General features: G+C 36.0%; 1 protein-coding gene across 2 annotated transcripts; it reads left to right on the forward strand.

Moving 5' to 3' along the window:
- The first annotated feature begins 2,793 nt into the window (after nucleotides 1-2,793).
- On the forward strand, nucleotides 2,794-19,049 carry lin28ab (lin-28 homolog Ab). Of its 2 annotated transcripts, none has more exons than XM_055220335.2 (4): nucleotides 2,794-3,229; nucleotides 5,123-5,298; nucleotides 13,536-13,714; nucleotides 16,201-19,049. In XM_055220335.2, the coding sequence occupies exons 1-4, from the start codon at nucleotides 3,196-3,198 to the stop codon at nucleotides 16,421-16,423; spliced, it is 612 nt and encodes a 203-aa protein (XP_055076310.2). In that variant the 5' UTR covers nucleotides 2,794-3,195; the 3' UTR covers nucleotides 16,424-19,049. The 2 variants fall into 2 exon arrangements, with proteins under 2 accessions (XP_055076310.2, XP_055076309.2); XM_055220334.2 differs by lacking the exon at nucleotides 2,794-3,229 and adding an exon at nucleotides 3,928-4,194.
- The last annotated feature ends 271 nt before the right edge of the window (nucleotides 19,050-19,320 follow it).

Here is a 19,320-nt window from a genome sequence, read left to right on the forward strand (position 1 = left end):
ATAAACATAATTTTTCTTAGGTATTTGGCAGAAATGTTGTTGGCAGTTGGAGGAATGAAACAAAAATTATAATTTTACTTAAACACATATCTATGAATAGTATACATATAGAAAACTGAAAATAATCATGAAGTGATCTCTTCATTTTTTCCGCGGATGTATCTATAGAATTACTTAACATGCTTACAAGAATATTGCATGATAAAGACCAACAAACAATGTAGTAACCACAAACTAGAGAGTAAAAATATCTATAACTATGGGTTGTCTATGTGCTCCATTTAATTTCCTTTTTTTAAAAGTCTTCAATGTTTTACACTGTTTCTTGTATTGGCTGTCCTGTTAACTATTCTTGATGTATTTCAGGTGATTTGTTGTTGCTAATAGAGAATAAGTTATTACAGCTAATTACAGTTAAAATAGACTGTTCAAAGTACAGTAGCTTCACATATTTGTTTGTAATAAGTGTATTTAATTACAAACTTATTGCACAATCCTCACAATCATTAAACTTGTCTTGGAGTCATTGAAATAAGTTTATCCAATCTTCTGTTTGGTAATTTTACAGCCACTTTAATGTAATGATATACTTGGAAGATAAACTTGAATATTGTCTGACTTTGTATGAACGCTTACAAAACGTTCATAAAGTATTAATGCATAAAGATTGATATGCTTTGTGGACAGACAGCTCTGTTTAAAGTCTTCTAAGGGGTCATTTTATTTAATACATATTGGGGAGGTTTCCCGGACAGGGATTAGACTAGTCCTAGACTTAAACACATTTAAGAGCTCTCCAAACTGAAAACAACTTGTACTGACATATCTTAAAATATATCAGTGCCCTTTGTTTTACCTCAAAATGCACACAGGTAATGTTTTTAGTAAGGCATGTTTGTTAAAACGAGTTATATTTCCTAATTAAACTAAGGCCTAGTCCTGGACTAAGCTAATCCCTGTCCGGGAAACCGCCCCTAACTGTTTTATTTTTGGATTAACGGGTGAAAACCAGAATGAAGAAAAACTTCATTCCCCAGAATTCATTTTTCCGAACTCAATTTTCTTAAATTTTAATTGAGTAAAGTCCACTTTTCATCTCCTTTTGATCAGTTTATTTCAAAAATTTTGAAGTCCTTTTCCCTGCTGGTGGTTTGTATGTAAAAGTATACAGCAAAAAAAAAAACACCCAGAGCTGTCCAAGGTGCTGAAACTGTAAACCTCTATACTGTGCGCAAGTTAATGTTTAGTCTCTGACATCACCAATAGCTCACATTTACCGAATGTTCTGAAGCTTGATTGATATACTGGATTTCTCTGGTTTCTGACAGTGAGTCATTGATACTGAGAGCCATTCAGATTATATACTGTGACTCACAGCCTAGGAGGTGATAGACAGCAGACTGACATCAGATCACAGTGGTGACTAACCGCGTTTCATTGTTTCACACGTGCATTCTGAGTATTGACTATCCAGTGAGTCCCTAAGGACTGAACTGACATGTTTGCCTTTAAGATATGACTCTGATTCTCACTATAGCATAAGCATTCCATGAACATAATAAGAAAAATCCACCTGTTTTAATGATTTTTTAAAAGTTATCTGTTAAATAATAAATGTTTAAGCAAGTTCTTCTTCACATATTATTTTCAGGAAGGTTATAACAGTGTTCCATTGCGATATGATCCTATAGTTTATTTGCAAACTCTTAAGAACACTTAAGAAACAGGAGATGGTACTAAATACAATATATCATTCATTGTGTTTTGAGAATAAAGACAGCGGGTTAGTTTGAGGGTGTTACCAGCACGTGCTAGATCTATTGTCCTTAGTAACCTCTGACATGGATCACTTCCAGTATTCCCTTCTGGTCCAGATATTGTGAAGACCACTGGTTACTGAGGAAATCTTTATAGGAATCCTTTAGTGACTATTGTCACCACGCGCAAAAAGCATTCAGCTGTTCATCATTTATAGACATTACTCATGACTCTTTTATGTTAAATTGTGTGCCAATGTACATTTATAATAAAGATGACAATGACTATAATAACTATAAATGCTATTAATGTATTTTTAAGCATATATAATATTTTTTATGGCTTTTGTTTTTTATTTTTTAAGGATTAAATCAAATTAACAATAAAAAGTTAGGTCATAACACTAGAAAAGTGCAGTCCCGTTATGCAAGGTATAAGCTGTAAAAAGTTGGATCAATAAAAAATACTTCAATTGCAAAGCATAACGCCTAAAAACTTAATTGTTATCAATTTATATGAAGTAGCCTATTTTTTTAATTTATCCAACTTTTTATTGTTGTAATGTATAGACGGTTTCATCGGACGCACGTGACGCGATACACGTCTGGATCGGAACTTTACTTCCGATTTCGTTTTTAAATGGTCTGAATAGTTGCTAAACTGATCTCTTGAACAAATGCCTCGTCGAAAATGACAAATGTTTTGGGTTCCTAAGTAATCTATGTGTTTTTTTTTGTGCTTGTTATATAAATAAACTACGTTTAAAGAACTTTGTTGTTATTTATTCTTAGCGGAGTTTACCGGAAATTACGTGCGGGCCACGACAGCCGCTATTTTATCTTGTTACTGCTGAAACTGTCTATAAGAGTATGGTGATAATGATCAATTTAAATTTATTGTGATAATTTATTATGCAAGGAACTCAAGGCTAATCTATTTTGTAAATATATTTTATTTTCACATAGCCTGTACTGCGCTGTATTTGAATCATAACCAGAGCTCATCCTACCCATTTGATTGACGGTTACAGACTCCGTCATGTGATCCTCAGAAACACGTGCTCAATTATCACATGAACAGAGTTCGGGTTCTGTTCGTGATGTTTCCGCTTTAATTTGGGAAGCTGTGTGACTAACGTGTAGCAGGTGCCATGCGGTTTCCTCAGAAATGAGTAATGAACGCTTGTTGTTCAGAGTGAGTTTGGGAAGTTGATGAATCCCGCATGAATATTTAATTGGAAAGCGGATGCGCCTTTAATTGTCTGTGTGCTTGAGTTGGACCCGCTTGACAATGGAGATGATCGACACCTGCAAACCCAAAGCACGCTCATCAGAGCAGAACCAGAGCCCTGACTCACGCGCAGATCTCTATAAACAGCACGAGTCATTTATTTAAACAACAGAGGGAATTTCAACCTATTTATGCTAAGTTAACAAGATGCCCCCGGCGAACCCGCATCCAGATCGCAGAGGTGAGAATTCATCCTTATAAGTTAAAATAATGTGAACATTGAAATGTATAATATTAGAAACAAAATATAACTACATGCGTTTAATATTAACAAACGCGTTTTTTTCGATACTTTTATATTTTTGTACGTTTTATGTAGCTATTTTTTTCTGTTTAAAATGTCGCGCAATTTACATTTCATTACTATTTTGCGGTGTATTTTTTGTTTGAATAAATAACGGAATGTGACCCAGTCCTTGAAAACCTAGCTACATTTATTTTTTGTGATACTGTTTTCTACAAAAAATAATCTCATAATGTAAAGAACATTATGTGAAATATTACCTTTATGATTTGTTTACTGTTGACTGACTAAGATCATGTCAAAGATTGAATCAAAGTGAAATTATTGAAATCAAACAAATAGATTGAGACTTTAGCTTGGATATCACAAATCTTGGTTTAACCATGTTTATGTTATTTTAAGCTTATAGCACGTAAAATATTTTAGGAGAAAACAAAAGTCTGATAGGCCTAAGATAACGTGTAAAATTCCTTCAATAATCGCCTAGTATGTGTTCATTCATTCATCTTACTGAGCTAGAGAATTGAAAGTGACTGCTGTCCCAATGTCCATCCACTGTGTGGTGTCAGCTCAAAGGTTTAAGAGGGGAGGTCACTTCCTACTCCACAAGCGTTAGATGTTCTCAGTCTGTGATTGGCCCGTTGGCAATTTGGATCCTGTCGGCTCAGAAATGTGCAATTCATCAGTTCAGTGAAGTTGGGCATCACGTAGACTTGACCTAAGCGTGGGGGAGGCAGAGGCGCTCGGAGAGAGGGGATACTACAGTGACCCGTGTCCTGTGATGCTGGAATGAAAAAACGGAACACTTTTTATGCCATTTGGGGTCCCGGTCAATGATCCATTTTGCGTTGTGAATCAAGAGGAGATAGAAGACATCCCCGAGACAGCAGACATGGCTGAAGGTGAGGTTCTGGGTGATCTTCTGGTGGGTGGGGGGTCAGTGAAGAGCGAGCGAGAGAGAGTAGAATAAAGAAAAGGGGTGGGATGGATTGCCTTCATTGTCTTTTAGATTTGGGGGTCTTTGCAAAAATCTCGCCTGAGAAACTCTGTAATTTTCCCGTCGTTACCGCTAAGATGCGCCCTAAATCTTTTGTTTGTTCGTTTTTTCTGGCGTCGGGAAAGTTGCTGTTTTTGTTTTAGCGGCGATTTGAAAAGCGTGAGAAAGTTTGCGTCTTCTTGAATACTTGGGATTAATTTGAACACCAATGGGCGAGATGGGAGAAATGGGCTCGGTTTATGAACAATATTACACAGGTGAGCTTTTGCACAAAGCAGTTGCGAGATGTGCCAAATTTAACCTTTTTTTTTTTTGCTATGCATTTATTGATAAAAACGTTGAAAATGTTCAAACACAGTGCGATTTTGACATGCTTATTTTTTCACATAAAGCGAATTTAACTCTTAAATTTCATATTCATATCAAACTCAATCACACGGCTTGTGTCTTGACTAATATATAGCTACCTTTTTTCTGAAATTAAACTTAACAGGTTGGTGTTTTTTACGTTGTTTAAATTGTTACCCATTTAATAAATGTTGCTATTTTTCTTTAGGCTATATACTAGTGTAGTTTATTCGTTTTTAATTTTATTATAGATTAAAAATAAAGTTACGTTTTATCTTATTCCACTAGCTATTTTGGTTCACGTTTTGAAGAACTGAAAAGAAAGGGAGTGTGTTTGGACGAGAGATTCATTGCGTTTTACGCAACCCTTTGGACATTTTCTCGCTTTTTGATGAATTCAGAGCCCATCTTTCGATTAACTTTTTTTTAAACTTTATTTTTTTAATTTTAAGGTTGATGTGAGTGGTTTGTGTGTTTTAATAAAGGGGGCTGTGCAAAAACCGAGGAGGAGGAAGCCGCGAGCTCGGACTCGGAGCCGAGCGCGTGTCACGGCGCAGGGGTATGCAAATGGTTTAACGTGCGAATGGGTTTCGGCTTCCTGTCCATGACCCATCGGGAGGGCATCTCTCTGGAGTCTCCTGTGGATGTGTTCGTTCACCAGGTAAGAGCAAATAAAATACCTGTCTTAACTACTTTTTTATTTTATGGACCGGATCAGTAAAGCCTTCCTCTGTCCTTCATTTTCCGTCAATACAATGCATGATACAATGCATAAGGACATATGCATAACGAATATAAGGGGTACGAGGGAATATATTTTATGTCGAATTTATATACATATTATGTCTAATAATTGCATTTTTGGCGTTAGTTGATAAACATTATAGGCCTAATGAGGTTGAAGATTTTAAAATCAAGTCTATACTCTTTAAATGTTTTAAGTTTAAGTAGTCCTAAGTTTTAAATTATTTTAGTAAAACGTTTAAGAACAATTTTATGGGGCGGTTTCCCGGAAAGGGATTAGTCCTAGACTAAAATAAATGTAAGACCTGTCCAAACTGAAAACAACTTGTACTGACATATCTTAAAATACATCAGTGCCCTTTGTTTTGCCTCAAAATGCACACAAGTAATGTTTTAGTAAGGCATGTTTGTTAAAACTAGTTATTTCCTAATTAAACTAAGGTCTAGTCCTAGTTTAAGCTATCCCTGTCCAGGAAACCACTCCAAAACGTGGTTCATAAAACGTTCTTGTAGTTTAATTGGATTTTTTAAAATATCATCTGGTTGGATTATTGGTTTAATAAAATCAAAGTAGGCTATGGATTAAAATATATGCATGACTTGTGATCAAATCAAGGTTTTTCTGCTTTTTTGGTTTAAACTACAGATATGTTGTCAATCTAGAAGTGGCTTTATTTTGATTTTCTTTTATTTTTCTTTCTTTGCAAATATACACCTCTGGTTTTAAAAAGCTTTGTGTTGGACTCCTGTCACAAACTTTAGATTTTGTTTCTACACAATTGGAAATGCTCAGAGCACCTTCTGCTTTAATAATTTGTATCCTCTTTAAATAGATGGTTTACCCCAACATTTTAATTGTCATTTCCTCAATCTCATGTTGTAACAAACCTGTATAAATTTGTTCTGATGAACACAAATGAAGATATTTTGAGGAATGTTTGTAACTAAACATGAGCCCCATTCACATCCATAGTAGGATAAAATAATATTATGGAAGTGAACGGGGCTCATGAACGGTTTGGTTGCATAAATTCCTAAAAATATCTTCCTTTGTGTTCATCAGAACAAATACATATACAGGTTTGTAACAACAGAGTGAGTAAATGATTAGATAAATGTCATTTTTGGGTGAACTATCCCTTAAGGAGGAAGGCTTAAAATGATTAAAATGATGAGAAAAGAAATCCAGTTCCTAGTTCTTGTTGAAGTGATCCTGTATACTGACTCAAAGTAGTATTTTAAATCTTATCTCCAGTCATTGTAAAATCACCCCTGGTACTGTTCAAACAAACTTATATTGTGATTGTAACAGAAGAATGCAGCATGTCTGCCGACAGTGAAGATCCTCTCACCTTGAGCCAAATGAGCGGCTACCTCATGGCTACGGGTCATTGTGTAAAAACTAGCCTGAGATTAGAGCATCTTATGGGCAAGCAGCCCTGCATACTGTCAAGTGATCTCTCAAAAGATCTCTTAAATGGTGGCAGGGCTTAAAACACATTTCCATTGAACACAGTGAAATCTCAATGACTTTGATATAAAATTGAGACAGGAATATTAAGCTATGTGTCATCTTTCTGCAACTTTCAAGTTAACATAAACCCTTTTACATTCAAATTCCTGTTCTTATAGTGCATTAATGCACATAATTGTAAATTAAACAATCGTTTCTCTTTGTAACCTTATGTGATCAGTGTGCAACAACTTTCCTTTTGGCTGATGATACATGGTTACTTTTAACCCCTCCAAATACCTGGTTCTATTTGGGTATTGCTTATTCTGTATTGTGTATGTTTGCAAAAAATTCCCAATGGATAAAACAATGTCTTGACCATTCATTTGTGACATTAGTTTGTTAATTCAGTTCAGTAAATGCAGGTTTGATATAAATTCAAGAACCAGATTGTGTCTGGTTATTTTTCAGATAACAAGGTTTTGTAGAGCCTGGCCTGCTCATGCATTCTGCATGGCCCTTTAAAATTGATCAGCAGCACTTGTTCTTTAAAAGTTGAACTATTTGCTTGAAGTGCACTTCATGAGTTTGACTTTGGTCGTTGAAAGAAGCTGGTTGTCTTTTCATGTGTTATACGGGTTGTGATGCACTCAAAAAAATGATTCATTGGATTAACTCAATTAAATTGTGGGCAGGATTTCCATCCAATATGAAGGTGTACTTCTAACTCATAAAAAACTGCTTTACACATACACAATTAAAATATATTTAGTTTGTCCAACACAATTTAAAGTAGATGGCAGTACTCAATTTAGTGTAGTCTAAATAACTCAATTTAGTGTAGTTTGAATAACAAATCAATTTATTGTAGTTTCAATAACTCAATGTAGTGCAGTCTGAATAACTCAATTCAGTTATTTTATATAAAACGTTTTATATCAGACTAATTAGCATAAGCACATGTTAGCATGCTAATATAATAACATATGATACTTTGGATAAGCATGTGAGAAGAGATTGATCTCCAAACAGGCATTAACACAGGTAGTGCTCCTTGAGAGAAATATGTCACATCCACAACTTAACCACAAGCGGCACTCTTATGCACGATGGTAACCAAACAGTTTGAAAAAATATAACACAATCGCTTTTAAATCAATAAGATAAACAAAGCACTTCATTAAAAAAAATACTCTTCAAAAGCAGTTGCATACAGATCCACGGCCCAGTTAGTAATGGCAACAAAAATCATTCATGTTGTCCCAACATAAAATGATTAAGTGGACTGAACATGATAAAATTTGGTTGAGAAAAAAAGGTATTCTTTTTCCAGAATCCAAACTCAAACTAATAGTGTTAACGCAATTAAAAAGAAATCAATAAATTATTCTACCCATTTATTTTGTGTTAGACTAATTTAATATATATACTTATTGCTCTTAATGAGGTATTTTAAATTATGTGAACACAATTTTAATGTGTCATTTCTAAGAAGGGCTTGAATCATTTTTTTCTAAACCTGCCCATGTGTTTCTGTAGATTATTGAGGCTAAGAGTAGGGTGACTACTGCAGAACCAACCAGGATAAAGATGGGTGTCCTTGTCAAACTCAAAAAAAAGAAGGAAGCAATGGGTTACTTTTAACCCAGCATGTAGATGTTTTAACCCATTGTTGGGTCAGATATTATTAATAAATCTGGGTTAATCTAACCTGACGTCTGAGTTGACCCAACACCGGGTTGAAAAAGTGAAGGAACCGTGGCGAGATATTTCTAAATAAACAGTGAAAGCAGAGAGAGTTGAAAGATGTGCCAGTAGAGAATGCTGGGAATGGAGACCAGGAGAGTGGAGAAAGGGAAGGGTTATTTGGGGGAAGGGGGTTGTGTTAGCTGAACTCATTCATAAAAAAGGCTCTGTAGTAAAAGAGGAGGGTAATTGGTGGAGGACGTTAAAGGATGGAGCCGGTGAAGGTTTCAGGAAGTCTTGGCGGGGGTTGGGGGTCTGATTCCTTTCCCAGTGACCCACCCCCCTCTGTGAAATGGGTGTCAGGGTTAAGCTAGACATCTTGTGAGAGCTCTAACGTGGGTCACTGTAGGCCTCCCACCCTGTACAAAAGACTTTACAGCGGGTTATATCTCTGTCCAGCCAGTACTGGGTTTATTGAGACTGCTGTAAATAAGCCATTTGTAGGTTGGTGTTAATGTTGCACCTGACCAGTTCAACACAGAAACACAGACCCATCTGCTGGTTTGAGAACTTGATACTATCTGTTTGGCCCAATAATGTCAGACAGGCGAGTGTTCATGCAACTTTAACTATTTAAAACTAACAATGATTCGCTTCAGATTGCCAACGTGAATCAAACCAGTTCTCACTTTCTGGGTTCTATGATGCATAGTTTATTGATGCATGATTAACCAAAGGCAACAAATGTCTTGGTAAAGTTTATTAATTAATTTTTTTAAATTTGGTTAGTTCCATTTTGTTACCATGTTGTCTTGCCAAGACTGCTAGTTAGCATACAGCTATCGACTAGGGCTGGGCAATTTTTTAATCGATTTTTCGATTAATCGTTTTTTACGTGGTTGATTCAAAGCCAAGAATTAATTTTTTTCATTTATATCCGCAAACATTAAACGTAAGATTAACGTCAATGTAATTACTAGTCTTCTCCACTAGATGTCACCCTCTTTTATTTCCTTGCACGATGTTATCAAGGAGCGAGAGGCGAGCCTGTCCTTCAGTCTATTCTTATTTTAATATAATATAATCAGGGCTTGACATTAACACCCGCCAACCCGCCAAATGCGGGTAAGACAGCCAATCCCACTAGCCACTTTGGCAGGTGGAATATAATTTTTTTAATTGTAGTTTTCTTAAAAGTTATGCGAAACAATAAACAATGCGCACTGCGACACTGGGAAACTACAACTCCCATGAGCACTCTGCACCCAGCGCAACCCACACAGACCGTTTGTTGGGAGCTGATGGATTTGCGAATGCACAAGAGGACGCAGTCTGAGCACATACACACTTTAAGAAAGTTAAAACAATTGCATGGAAGTGATTGAAGATATATTGCGTGCACACTCTCAGGGCAAGAGCGAAGAGAAATTCAGTGCATACCTGAATGCACACGAAATTAAAGGAAACCCGCCAGCTGAGAGGTTCGCATACCATTTAAATGTAGGCTACTTTGGGCAACAGTAATGCCCTCTCGACATTTGTCATTAAAAGTCTTAAATCACTTTTAACAGAAACCATGATCAAGCTTATAAAATACAATCTGCATAAACAAGTTGACAGTAAAATTCATGTACATTTCTTGACAGTATTTACTGCTGTTGTTTATAAATAATTTAAAGTGGTTGTTGAGGGGTTTTGTATTAATCTTTTCAGTTAATCTTCTACACCCCTGCTCCACTTTTAATAAATTCATTCAAAGTTAATGTATTTATGCCTTACTAGCATGTTTTTATGCACCTAAATATATGATATGATCTATACTGATATACATGGTATAAACCAGCTAATAAATGTAGTCTTAATTTGGGTGGTCAGACTGCATTTGAAATTCAATCTGCATCTAATTTGACATCCTAAAATTACTTTAATTTGAGCAGAGTTACTTGGTTTAGCTAAAGTCAAGTTTAATCATATACGTTTTTATACCAGCAACAAAATTATGGCCAGTGAAAATGCTGAGTGGCTAGTAACTTTGGAAAATAACTAGCCATTTTGGCTGGTGAGCAAAAAAGTTAATGTCATGCCCTGAATATAATATATATATATATATAGTAATATAATATTCTAATATAATATAATATTCTATATAATCTATATTCATTGAGTTGAATCGAGAATCGAGTATAAAAACGGCAAGAGAATAGTAATAAAAAATCGAACCGGAAATAGCTTGTGAATCGAAATCGAATCGATCTGGAAAATCTGAAACGATACCCAGCCCTACTATCGACACTTTGTTTCTGTGGCACAAAAGGTTCTTTGTAGTAGGGGTGTAACGATTAACCGTGCAAATGCGCGTTTTCTCAATGAATGAATTTTAATGAATTTCGGTAAAATCCCAGCACATCCCAAAGCCAGAGGGCGCTCTTGTGCAGAAAATTCCTTTGTGCCACAGAAGTAGTAGTATTACGAACGCTATTCCAGGAAAATGTCTACGGGAATATTTATATCACTGTTCTTCAAATTGTTTAAGGTATTTTCATGATGATAAAGAATATTTTGAATGATTTTGTTTAACGAGTGTTGCTTTTTTAATGCACGTTATAAACGACTCCGACTCATAATGATTTTAGATTAATAAGGACTTCCTACTGACCAAAATGCCGTAATACACGCACAAGCTGTGCATGAAACAAAAAATCGCAGCCTTTCGATTTCAGACAGGCATTTTTAATGGGACACACGATTAATCGTTACATCCCTACTTTGTAGTGGAGAAAAGTTTTGCAGATTATAACAAGGCAAATCTATATATTTATATTTAATCTATATATTTTTTCAAGAACCTTTGACTGAAAGGTTCTTTGGGAATCCAAAAATGGCTATTTTACGGCATTGCTGCAAAGAACCGTTTTTAAAATCTTGATTTTGTGTGAATCTTTATTTTATATGATTGTATAAGTTCATATTATAAAATGTTATGCAGATTGCATTGGAGAATGCATGGAATTTACTACAGACCATTAGGGGCTTAATGTGTACAAGACTGAGGAAAACATTTACCCGAGTGAGCATGTCCTGGCGAGAAGATAAGCAAGAGCTGGTTTTAAAGTATTTGCCCAACACCACCTAATGATGTTCTTCTAAAGGGTGAGGGTCAACGTGGTGCCATCATCTCCCACATACATCAACAAGCAAACTCTTTGGTGTCCAAGTGGCAGTTTAAGACCTAGAAACAGAAGGTTGTTTTTAAAGGTAGATCCTTTCTTGAGCCCCATTTCCTTGTGCCTGTAGAGCAACTATCTCAGGAATGCGAGCTTCCCCCACCTCTTCCCGCAACAAACCCTCAGAACTGATGGCCAGGGTGAGATTTAACCAGATGGAGGTTTTTTTTTGGGGGGGGACTCAATGGCCCACCCTGGTCATCTCAATAGCCACACTTTAATTGTCTCAATCTCTCTTCTTGAACAATGGCAGTGGCTGCAGATGTGATAGCGTGGTTTTAGTACCGATATTGACAGATCATCAATAGTGAAGAGACCAGAGACGAAAACCATTTCGAATTTGAGGTTGAAGGCTTTGAAAGTCCCAGTGCTGGAGGCAAGCTATGAGTTCAACATCAACCCTCTTCTTTGTGGTGAAGAACATTGGCATTCAGAGAGCAAGGGTTTTTCTTCCTTCAGCTGATTCTTATTATAACTTCATGTATAATGTACAAAGCATGACTTTACCTGGATCGAACGTAGCAGCATTGGGTTGATCTTTTCCCATGTACTTTGACAACATAGTTAAATGTACCAAATGCAGTAGATATCCGGTGCTTAACAAATTCATTATATCACCGGTCTATTTGTCTCAAATACTATCCAGCATTGTGAAGCTTTAATATGAACTCTTGTTAGAGAGTTTTTCACCATTGTGAACAGGAGTGTTGAATGTGAATTGATGTTTTATACCCAAATTTGAGTCTGCACATTTAACTTCTCTCAGAAGTTAGAATTTGATCAAGCATAACTTTCAACCATTAAATCTTTTTTCTATTAAGGACTGCAAATATACTTTTTTATTTTTTATTTAGATCCCTGTTACTGTTTTTTCTGCCTTTTTTATCATCCATCAATTTTCAAATTACAAGAATTATATTTTAGCATTAGAAATACTACTGTGAGTAATGGTTTATCCAGCGGTATGTGTAAGCTCTTTACAGAAGCAAATGATTTTGGCAATCCCCAATACAGTTTGTTTGGGAGAGCTGTGAGACAAACCTTATATTGGGTGGTGGTCTAATAAATATAAGCATTGTATGTCCTTGTAGAATGGTGTCAATAAGAGTCTAAGTTGACAAAAAATGTTTTAGTGAGTTGTTTTTCATTCATTTTTCAGCTCAGACTCACGAAATTTTGTTATATAGTCACGCAATTTTTTGATTGTTTTTCGTGATATTATCACGAATGTTGGCGTTTTTTCGTGATCGTATAACGAATTCCTGTTTTCGTGTGATTGGTTACTCAACTGTTTTGTCCAATTTTCTTACCATTGTCGCTTTGGTTTAGGATTAGATTTACATAAAATGACATCCCTACCCAAACCCAACTGTTAACCTAACGCCAGGTGACATAAAAAAAAAGTATAAACCAATATATAAAGTGACATTCTAATGCAAACACCAAATCTAACCCTAAACCGAAGTGACAATGGTCTAAAAATAGGAAAAAGCAGTTGAGTAACCAATACGTGAAAATCACACGAAAACAGGAATTCGTTATACGATCACGAAAAAACACGAATATTCGTGATATCACACAAAAAAAAAAATACGTGACTATATCACGAAACCCAGTGAGATTGGGTAGCCATTTTTTACATGGTATTAAAAATGCATGTCTTAAATCAAGCATCCATTTACATTGTCACCCTACGTTATTCGTCTTGAAAAAAGCAAATAGTACGTATATTTCTGAGTCATTTTTCTTGAATTAAATAAGCAAATCCCTGTTTTTATTCTATCTCTACAGAGCAAGCTTCATATGGAGGGCTTTCGCAGTCTGAAGGAAGGTGAAGCGGTGGAGTTCACATTTAAAAGGTCTTCCAAGGGTCTGGAGTCTCTACGGGTAACGGGGCCAGGTGGCGCACCATGCATAGGCAGCGAGAAGAAACCCAAAGGTGCCCAAAAGCGACGTTCAAAAGGAGACCGGTGGGTGTCATCCAGTGTTAGACCATTTATCCTTTCAGCGTGACAGTGCTCAACGGGACTACTTTGATTTAATAGTGTTTATCTCTTTCACTTTGCATTCCCCTAAAATGAGATACATTTGAAGGTCACATAACACACAGTGTTTCTTCTATTCTTCATGTTAATCTTGAGTACCTAGAGTAGTATTGCATCCTTCAGACCCCCGAAGAGTCTTTAGTTATATCAGATTTATAAAAGACAGATCAGCTGGACTGCATCTTTCCTAGGAAAAAAAACAATTTCCTGGAGGCATAATGCGGGCGAAGCGAGTCGCAAGCAAGCAAAACACACAAAACATTATCCCACTATATCTGGATAACTTATGATTCGCTACATGCCCAACATGATTCGCTACATGATTAGCTATATTGCCAACACAAAACAGACATTTGATGCAGTTTTACTTGCCGCCTGTGACTCATGACCTGGTTGGGACAGCCCCATTTCAACGAAATCCAGCGTTAAACGCACAACTCCGCTACTACTTCAGATAAACAAACTATATCCTTTGGTAACGTTTCTTTTTTTGTCGGCTCTTGTGTGCGTGTGCTAATTTGGGTGCCCATATAAGGACTTCCACTGTACTTCCTGCACTAAAACTGCGCACAAAAGAAATAAAGCAAGATTAGGTATGAATCTTTCATGAAACCATTTAGTAAAATAACAATTATAAAAAAATATACCACCTAAGCCTCGATGCTATGTGTTAATTCAGTGCCGTAATTTAGTATTTAGGAAATTGCATATTTGAAGTGCATTTCGATTCCTTTGACATGGTTTGGCCAAACGAAAAACATATTCCTCTCTCCCCCACTCCGTGTGTTGGTGACTTGACCTGCTGGATCAATAGGTTGTTTAAAATCTCATAGCTCAGAATTTAGGCACACAGTTACCCACCCCCACTGCAGCGATGCAGGTTATTGATAGGCACCTTCCTCCCACAATACACAGCTGTATCTAATCTTGATGGAGGGTTTAGTGCAGGTCCACACTGATCAAATAGATTGCAGTCTTAAATATGCACAAGCTGTTTTTGCAGCATTGATAAATCCTGTTATAGTAGACATGTAATGTGTGTGTTTGCTGTAGCTCAACTGGCATTGCATTAGCATTGTAAAGGTTTGATTCCAGGGAGTGCGTGCGCGTTGAAGTTATGATGAATCAAAGCGTCCGCCAAATGCATGAATGTAAACGTGAGTTTCCCGATCTGCTATTACAAAGAGTACAAGGTTGCAATTTTGTGAAATGTAAATTCTTCCGCTGGTCGTCATTGATATTCTGCCTCCTGATGGAGGATTAGATCCTGTCCATTTAATTAATAACAGATGTAGGTGCCTGAGAAAGGTCAGAGGTGACCGCTGCCATAGCAACCCTGAGGTGTGATGTATGAGAGCTGGGGGGGTGGCCAGGGGAGAGCAGGGATCAAAGTGCAAAGGTCAGGGTGCATATTGAAACAAAGAGCCAAAGGGATGCCCCGCCTCCCCGGAGCCACACCTCCTTTCTCTGCCGAATCAATAACACCTCTCTTAATTCAGATTTAGGCAGTTCGCTCAAATTTGTCCAAAAACGGCCATTTTATTGCCTCGTGTTATGATGGTATGAGATTCTTAATTGTCATCATTCCTGTCTTCTGAAGTCTTACAGTGATTTAATGTAAGAAACAGACAGAAGCCCAGTTGTAGAGTTTTTATTATGAAGCTTGCTTTGTCATTGCATGCAAAGAAAATGTAAATATTTCTGTATGCACTGAATGTGCTTTATACTGTATTCCACAATGGATTGTGATCTACATGAGTACACTGGAAATGGAAAGTAAAGAAGTAGTTTGCTAAAAAAGGAAGTCAAATACATTCGCAAAGAACAAAATATCTTGTAAGAGGCAACAATGCAAACCTCCGAAATGCATGTCCTTCCATCCATCATTAAGTAATCCAGTTAATTCCAGCGGGTAAATAAATTTCGTCTTAAAACTAAGTGATACGTTTATGAAAGAAAGTGATTTATATTTCAAGCTTAATTAGAAAAATTTAAATGTAAACATGCAGATCTGTGCAGACTGCTTGTTTACATGGCGGCACATCGATAAATTTAAACATTGTTTCTCTTGATTTTTTTAACTAGCTGTCATTTGTGTTTCATCATGAGACATTCAATGAGATTTGAAATGATCGATGCAATCGCTTGGATATGTTTGTTATATTTAAAAATATTCATTTTTTTTTTCTTACAAACATAATTTTGCGATTAATTCATAAATATTTCATAATTTTTGAGTCCTTTGGATTACTTGAAAATTGGATGTATGTGCTTTTAGAGCTTCAAGTGGGTCAATTAACACAATCTGTTCATTCATTTTCTCCAAGGTTGGTTATTTATTTCAAAAGCTTGGGTGTCCTCTAGTGGTCATGTATGCAAATAACGCTTTTGTTTCCGTGTACCATTCGTAGATGCTTCAACTGTGGGGGGCCCAACCATCACGCCAAAGAATGCCAGCTGCCGCCTCAGCCAAAAAAGTGCCATTTTTGCCAAAGCATCTCCCACATGGTGGCCAACTGTCCAATCAAAGCACAGCAGTTGTCACCAGTTTCTCAGGGAAAATCGACAACCTCGACAGCAGGAGAAGAGGAGGACATGAGCCACACCTCCTTTCCTCCAGAGAGCGCAGATTAGATGAGGGGCGGGGAAACATTAAGAGCCAATCAAGATCCTCTTTTTGGGGTGCTGCTTTAGAAAATAACTCAGGTTTTGAAACAGCAGAAATGAATGTCGCCAGTAAGAAAGTATCATATATTTTATCATATCATATATCCTATTCTAATTTTTATTATTATTATTTTTTATTATTTGTGACCATCACTGTAAAACCGTTTGTATTTCAAATTGAAGCCACACACGTGTATGAAACTGAAGTTTGTTTTTGAGAACATTGTGCTCATATGTCACCCTAATGGCAATGCAAAGAATATTAACAATGAATTTTCTTTAAGCAATATATTTTGAATTCTTTTGAATTTAAGATGAAATGTACTGCGTGTGCGAGAGACTAAAAAATCGGTGTTATTATTTTCTGCCTTAGCTAGTAAAGTGTCTTAGATTTGTACCGAAACAATCAAACACATGTTTACAAATTGCAATATGCCTGGTTTTGCCTGGATGGGTGAAATGTGTCTATTTTACTGTGCACATTATCTTTATTTTTGCAAATTATAGAAACCATATTGTCATCCGTTGGTATACTTAAGAAGCAAAAAACATCCACTTTTCCTGCTTGTTTTCTGAGAGTATTTCTAAAGATTTTGTTTTTCAACACTGTCAGAAAAAATGGCCTGTAGCTGTCACTGGGTGGTACAGTTTTAAAAAGTACACATTTGCATATATCAGTACGTTAGAGTACATAATAATGGTACATATAAGGACATTTTAAGGGTAGTGCCCTAGTAACAGCTTTGGACCATTTCTTGACCATTTTCAAATACAAATGTTATTGGGCCAAATGAATGTTAAACGATTGTGATTGTGTGTAAACCTCTGCCTTTGTCAGTTAGTCAGACTGAACTAGTTAGTACCCATGCTTTGTGATTGTAAAAGAAGGCTTGCTTTCGTTTTAAAATCTGGGAAATTCTTGAAAACTTCCTGCAGGGATCTACCATATTCCCAACTGGTACTGAGAGCCAGAACAATAGCACATGTTTTATGATAATCTTTTTCTTTTTGTTAAGAGACATTTTTTATTTTCTTATAAGATTTTTATGGGACATAATTGATATGGCAAAGCTTACTCCACTTGTAGAGGATGTGTTGAGTGACTTGACATTACTTAATTGTAAATAACTACTATAATCTGTGTAAGCCACTGTTATTTATTTTTAGCCGCCCAAGCTATCCTCAGGTCAAATCTGTTATGTTTAGATTCTAGTAGTAGATGTGAATTGATATTTTAATGGGGGCATTAGAGTGGATTTGCAGTGTTGAACCAGTAGACTAATTTATTTACCAACATTCACTGGCTTCTATATCACAGTATTTTAATTATATGTTATGATTTAGGCTTAAGTTTTCAAATGCTTGAAAAAAGTATCTAGTGTTTGCTGAAATGAGCAGAATGAATGGAAAAGCTCAGCAGAGAAGTTTAATACAATGCAAACCTTATGGAAAAACCTGTAGTGGTTTAACTTTGGAAGGGTAAATTTAAAAATCAATGGAAATAGTGGTTTAATAGTGATCAAAATACTGCACATGGTGATCAGAAATTTTGAATGTTACTGATGTTCAATCACCTAAAACTACAAGTAGGTTTGTCTTGTCCCCCAATGTTTTCTTATCTTATTGCATGATTATAGGTTTTAAAGTAGAATAGAGTAGTCAGATATGGAGATGGGTGTATGGGTCTCGCCTCAAAAATGATGTTTTCGGAGGGCATGAGGGTTTCTTTCTCATTGTAATTGTAAAACTATCGGCATGGGACTAGAGCCTTGTTTTTATGACCAGCCCCTTTTGAATTATATCTCATTATTGTATATTCCATTATCATTTACATTGTATCGTATTGTGTGTTTTCGTCTTAATTTTATTTAAAGAGAGAACAAGATCGCTTGTTTTGAATCTATACAGATCTACCTCAGGGTGTGTAGAAATGTGTCAGATGGGCATTTGCGTCAGTGTATTATCCTGCTACGAGCATTGTCCATTTAAATGTGTATGTGCTGTGTGAGTGTGTTGTTTTTTAGCATATTGGTTTAATGTATTTAATGTTGGAAAGAGGTGTGATTGTTTAATATGTAACTGCACTAACAGAGTTTTGGTCAAAGGTGTTTGATGTTTTGGTAGACCAGCTCGCTTGAGAATTTTTCCTGCAGAGAAATGCAACAGCATGTTTTTTCTTTAATACTCTGACACCTCAGGAATAATAATGTGTATAGTTTCTTCATTGCATTTGTATAATTAATGGAGAGGATAATCAATATTGGTGACTTTTTTCTTATTGGTGCTATTAATAATACTATCATTATTGGTTTTAATATTTTTTGGTCTAGTCTTACTCACTGATGTTAAACAAACTGCACAATCCTGAGGCAGGTTATACACTGTGGTCATGACTGTTATATGTTTCATTTTGTGTTTGATGAAGACAAACACATTTTGTGTTCTTGTGACCAAAGAATGTATCTGCAATTCTGTAATTGTCCACGTCAGCTGGATTCAGAAAGAACAATTTTATTTTCAAATGTTGTGCCCAAAATTGTGTGTGTGTTAACGTTGATCACTGCTTTCTAGTAAATATCTTTTTATGACTTTATTGGAGAATTGTTTCCTTTGGCCTTCTACTTGTTATGTTTTCTATGAATTATACCATTTTGTAAGTCTGAGCAAGATTTTAGTTGTTATAGAAACTCCTGAAGTATGTAATAGGTTTACAAAAATATAACTTGCACTTCTTATACATTTTTATGCATTAGAATAGATATTTTTGTATGTGGTGGCCTTCATTTATTCCAGTTATAGCATTAATTGTAATATAATTGACATATTAATGTAAAGTTTTCTAGACACTTTAAACTGAAGACGTT

The sequence above is a fragment of the Misgurnus anguillicaudatus genome, chromosome 20, assembly GCF_027580225.2.
Source record: "Misgurnus anguillicaudatus chromosome 20, ASM2758022v2, whole genome shotgun sequence".
NCBI lineage: Eukaryota > Metazoa > Chordata > Actinopteri > Cypriniformes > Cobitidae > Misgurnus > Misgurnus anguillicaudatus.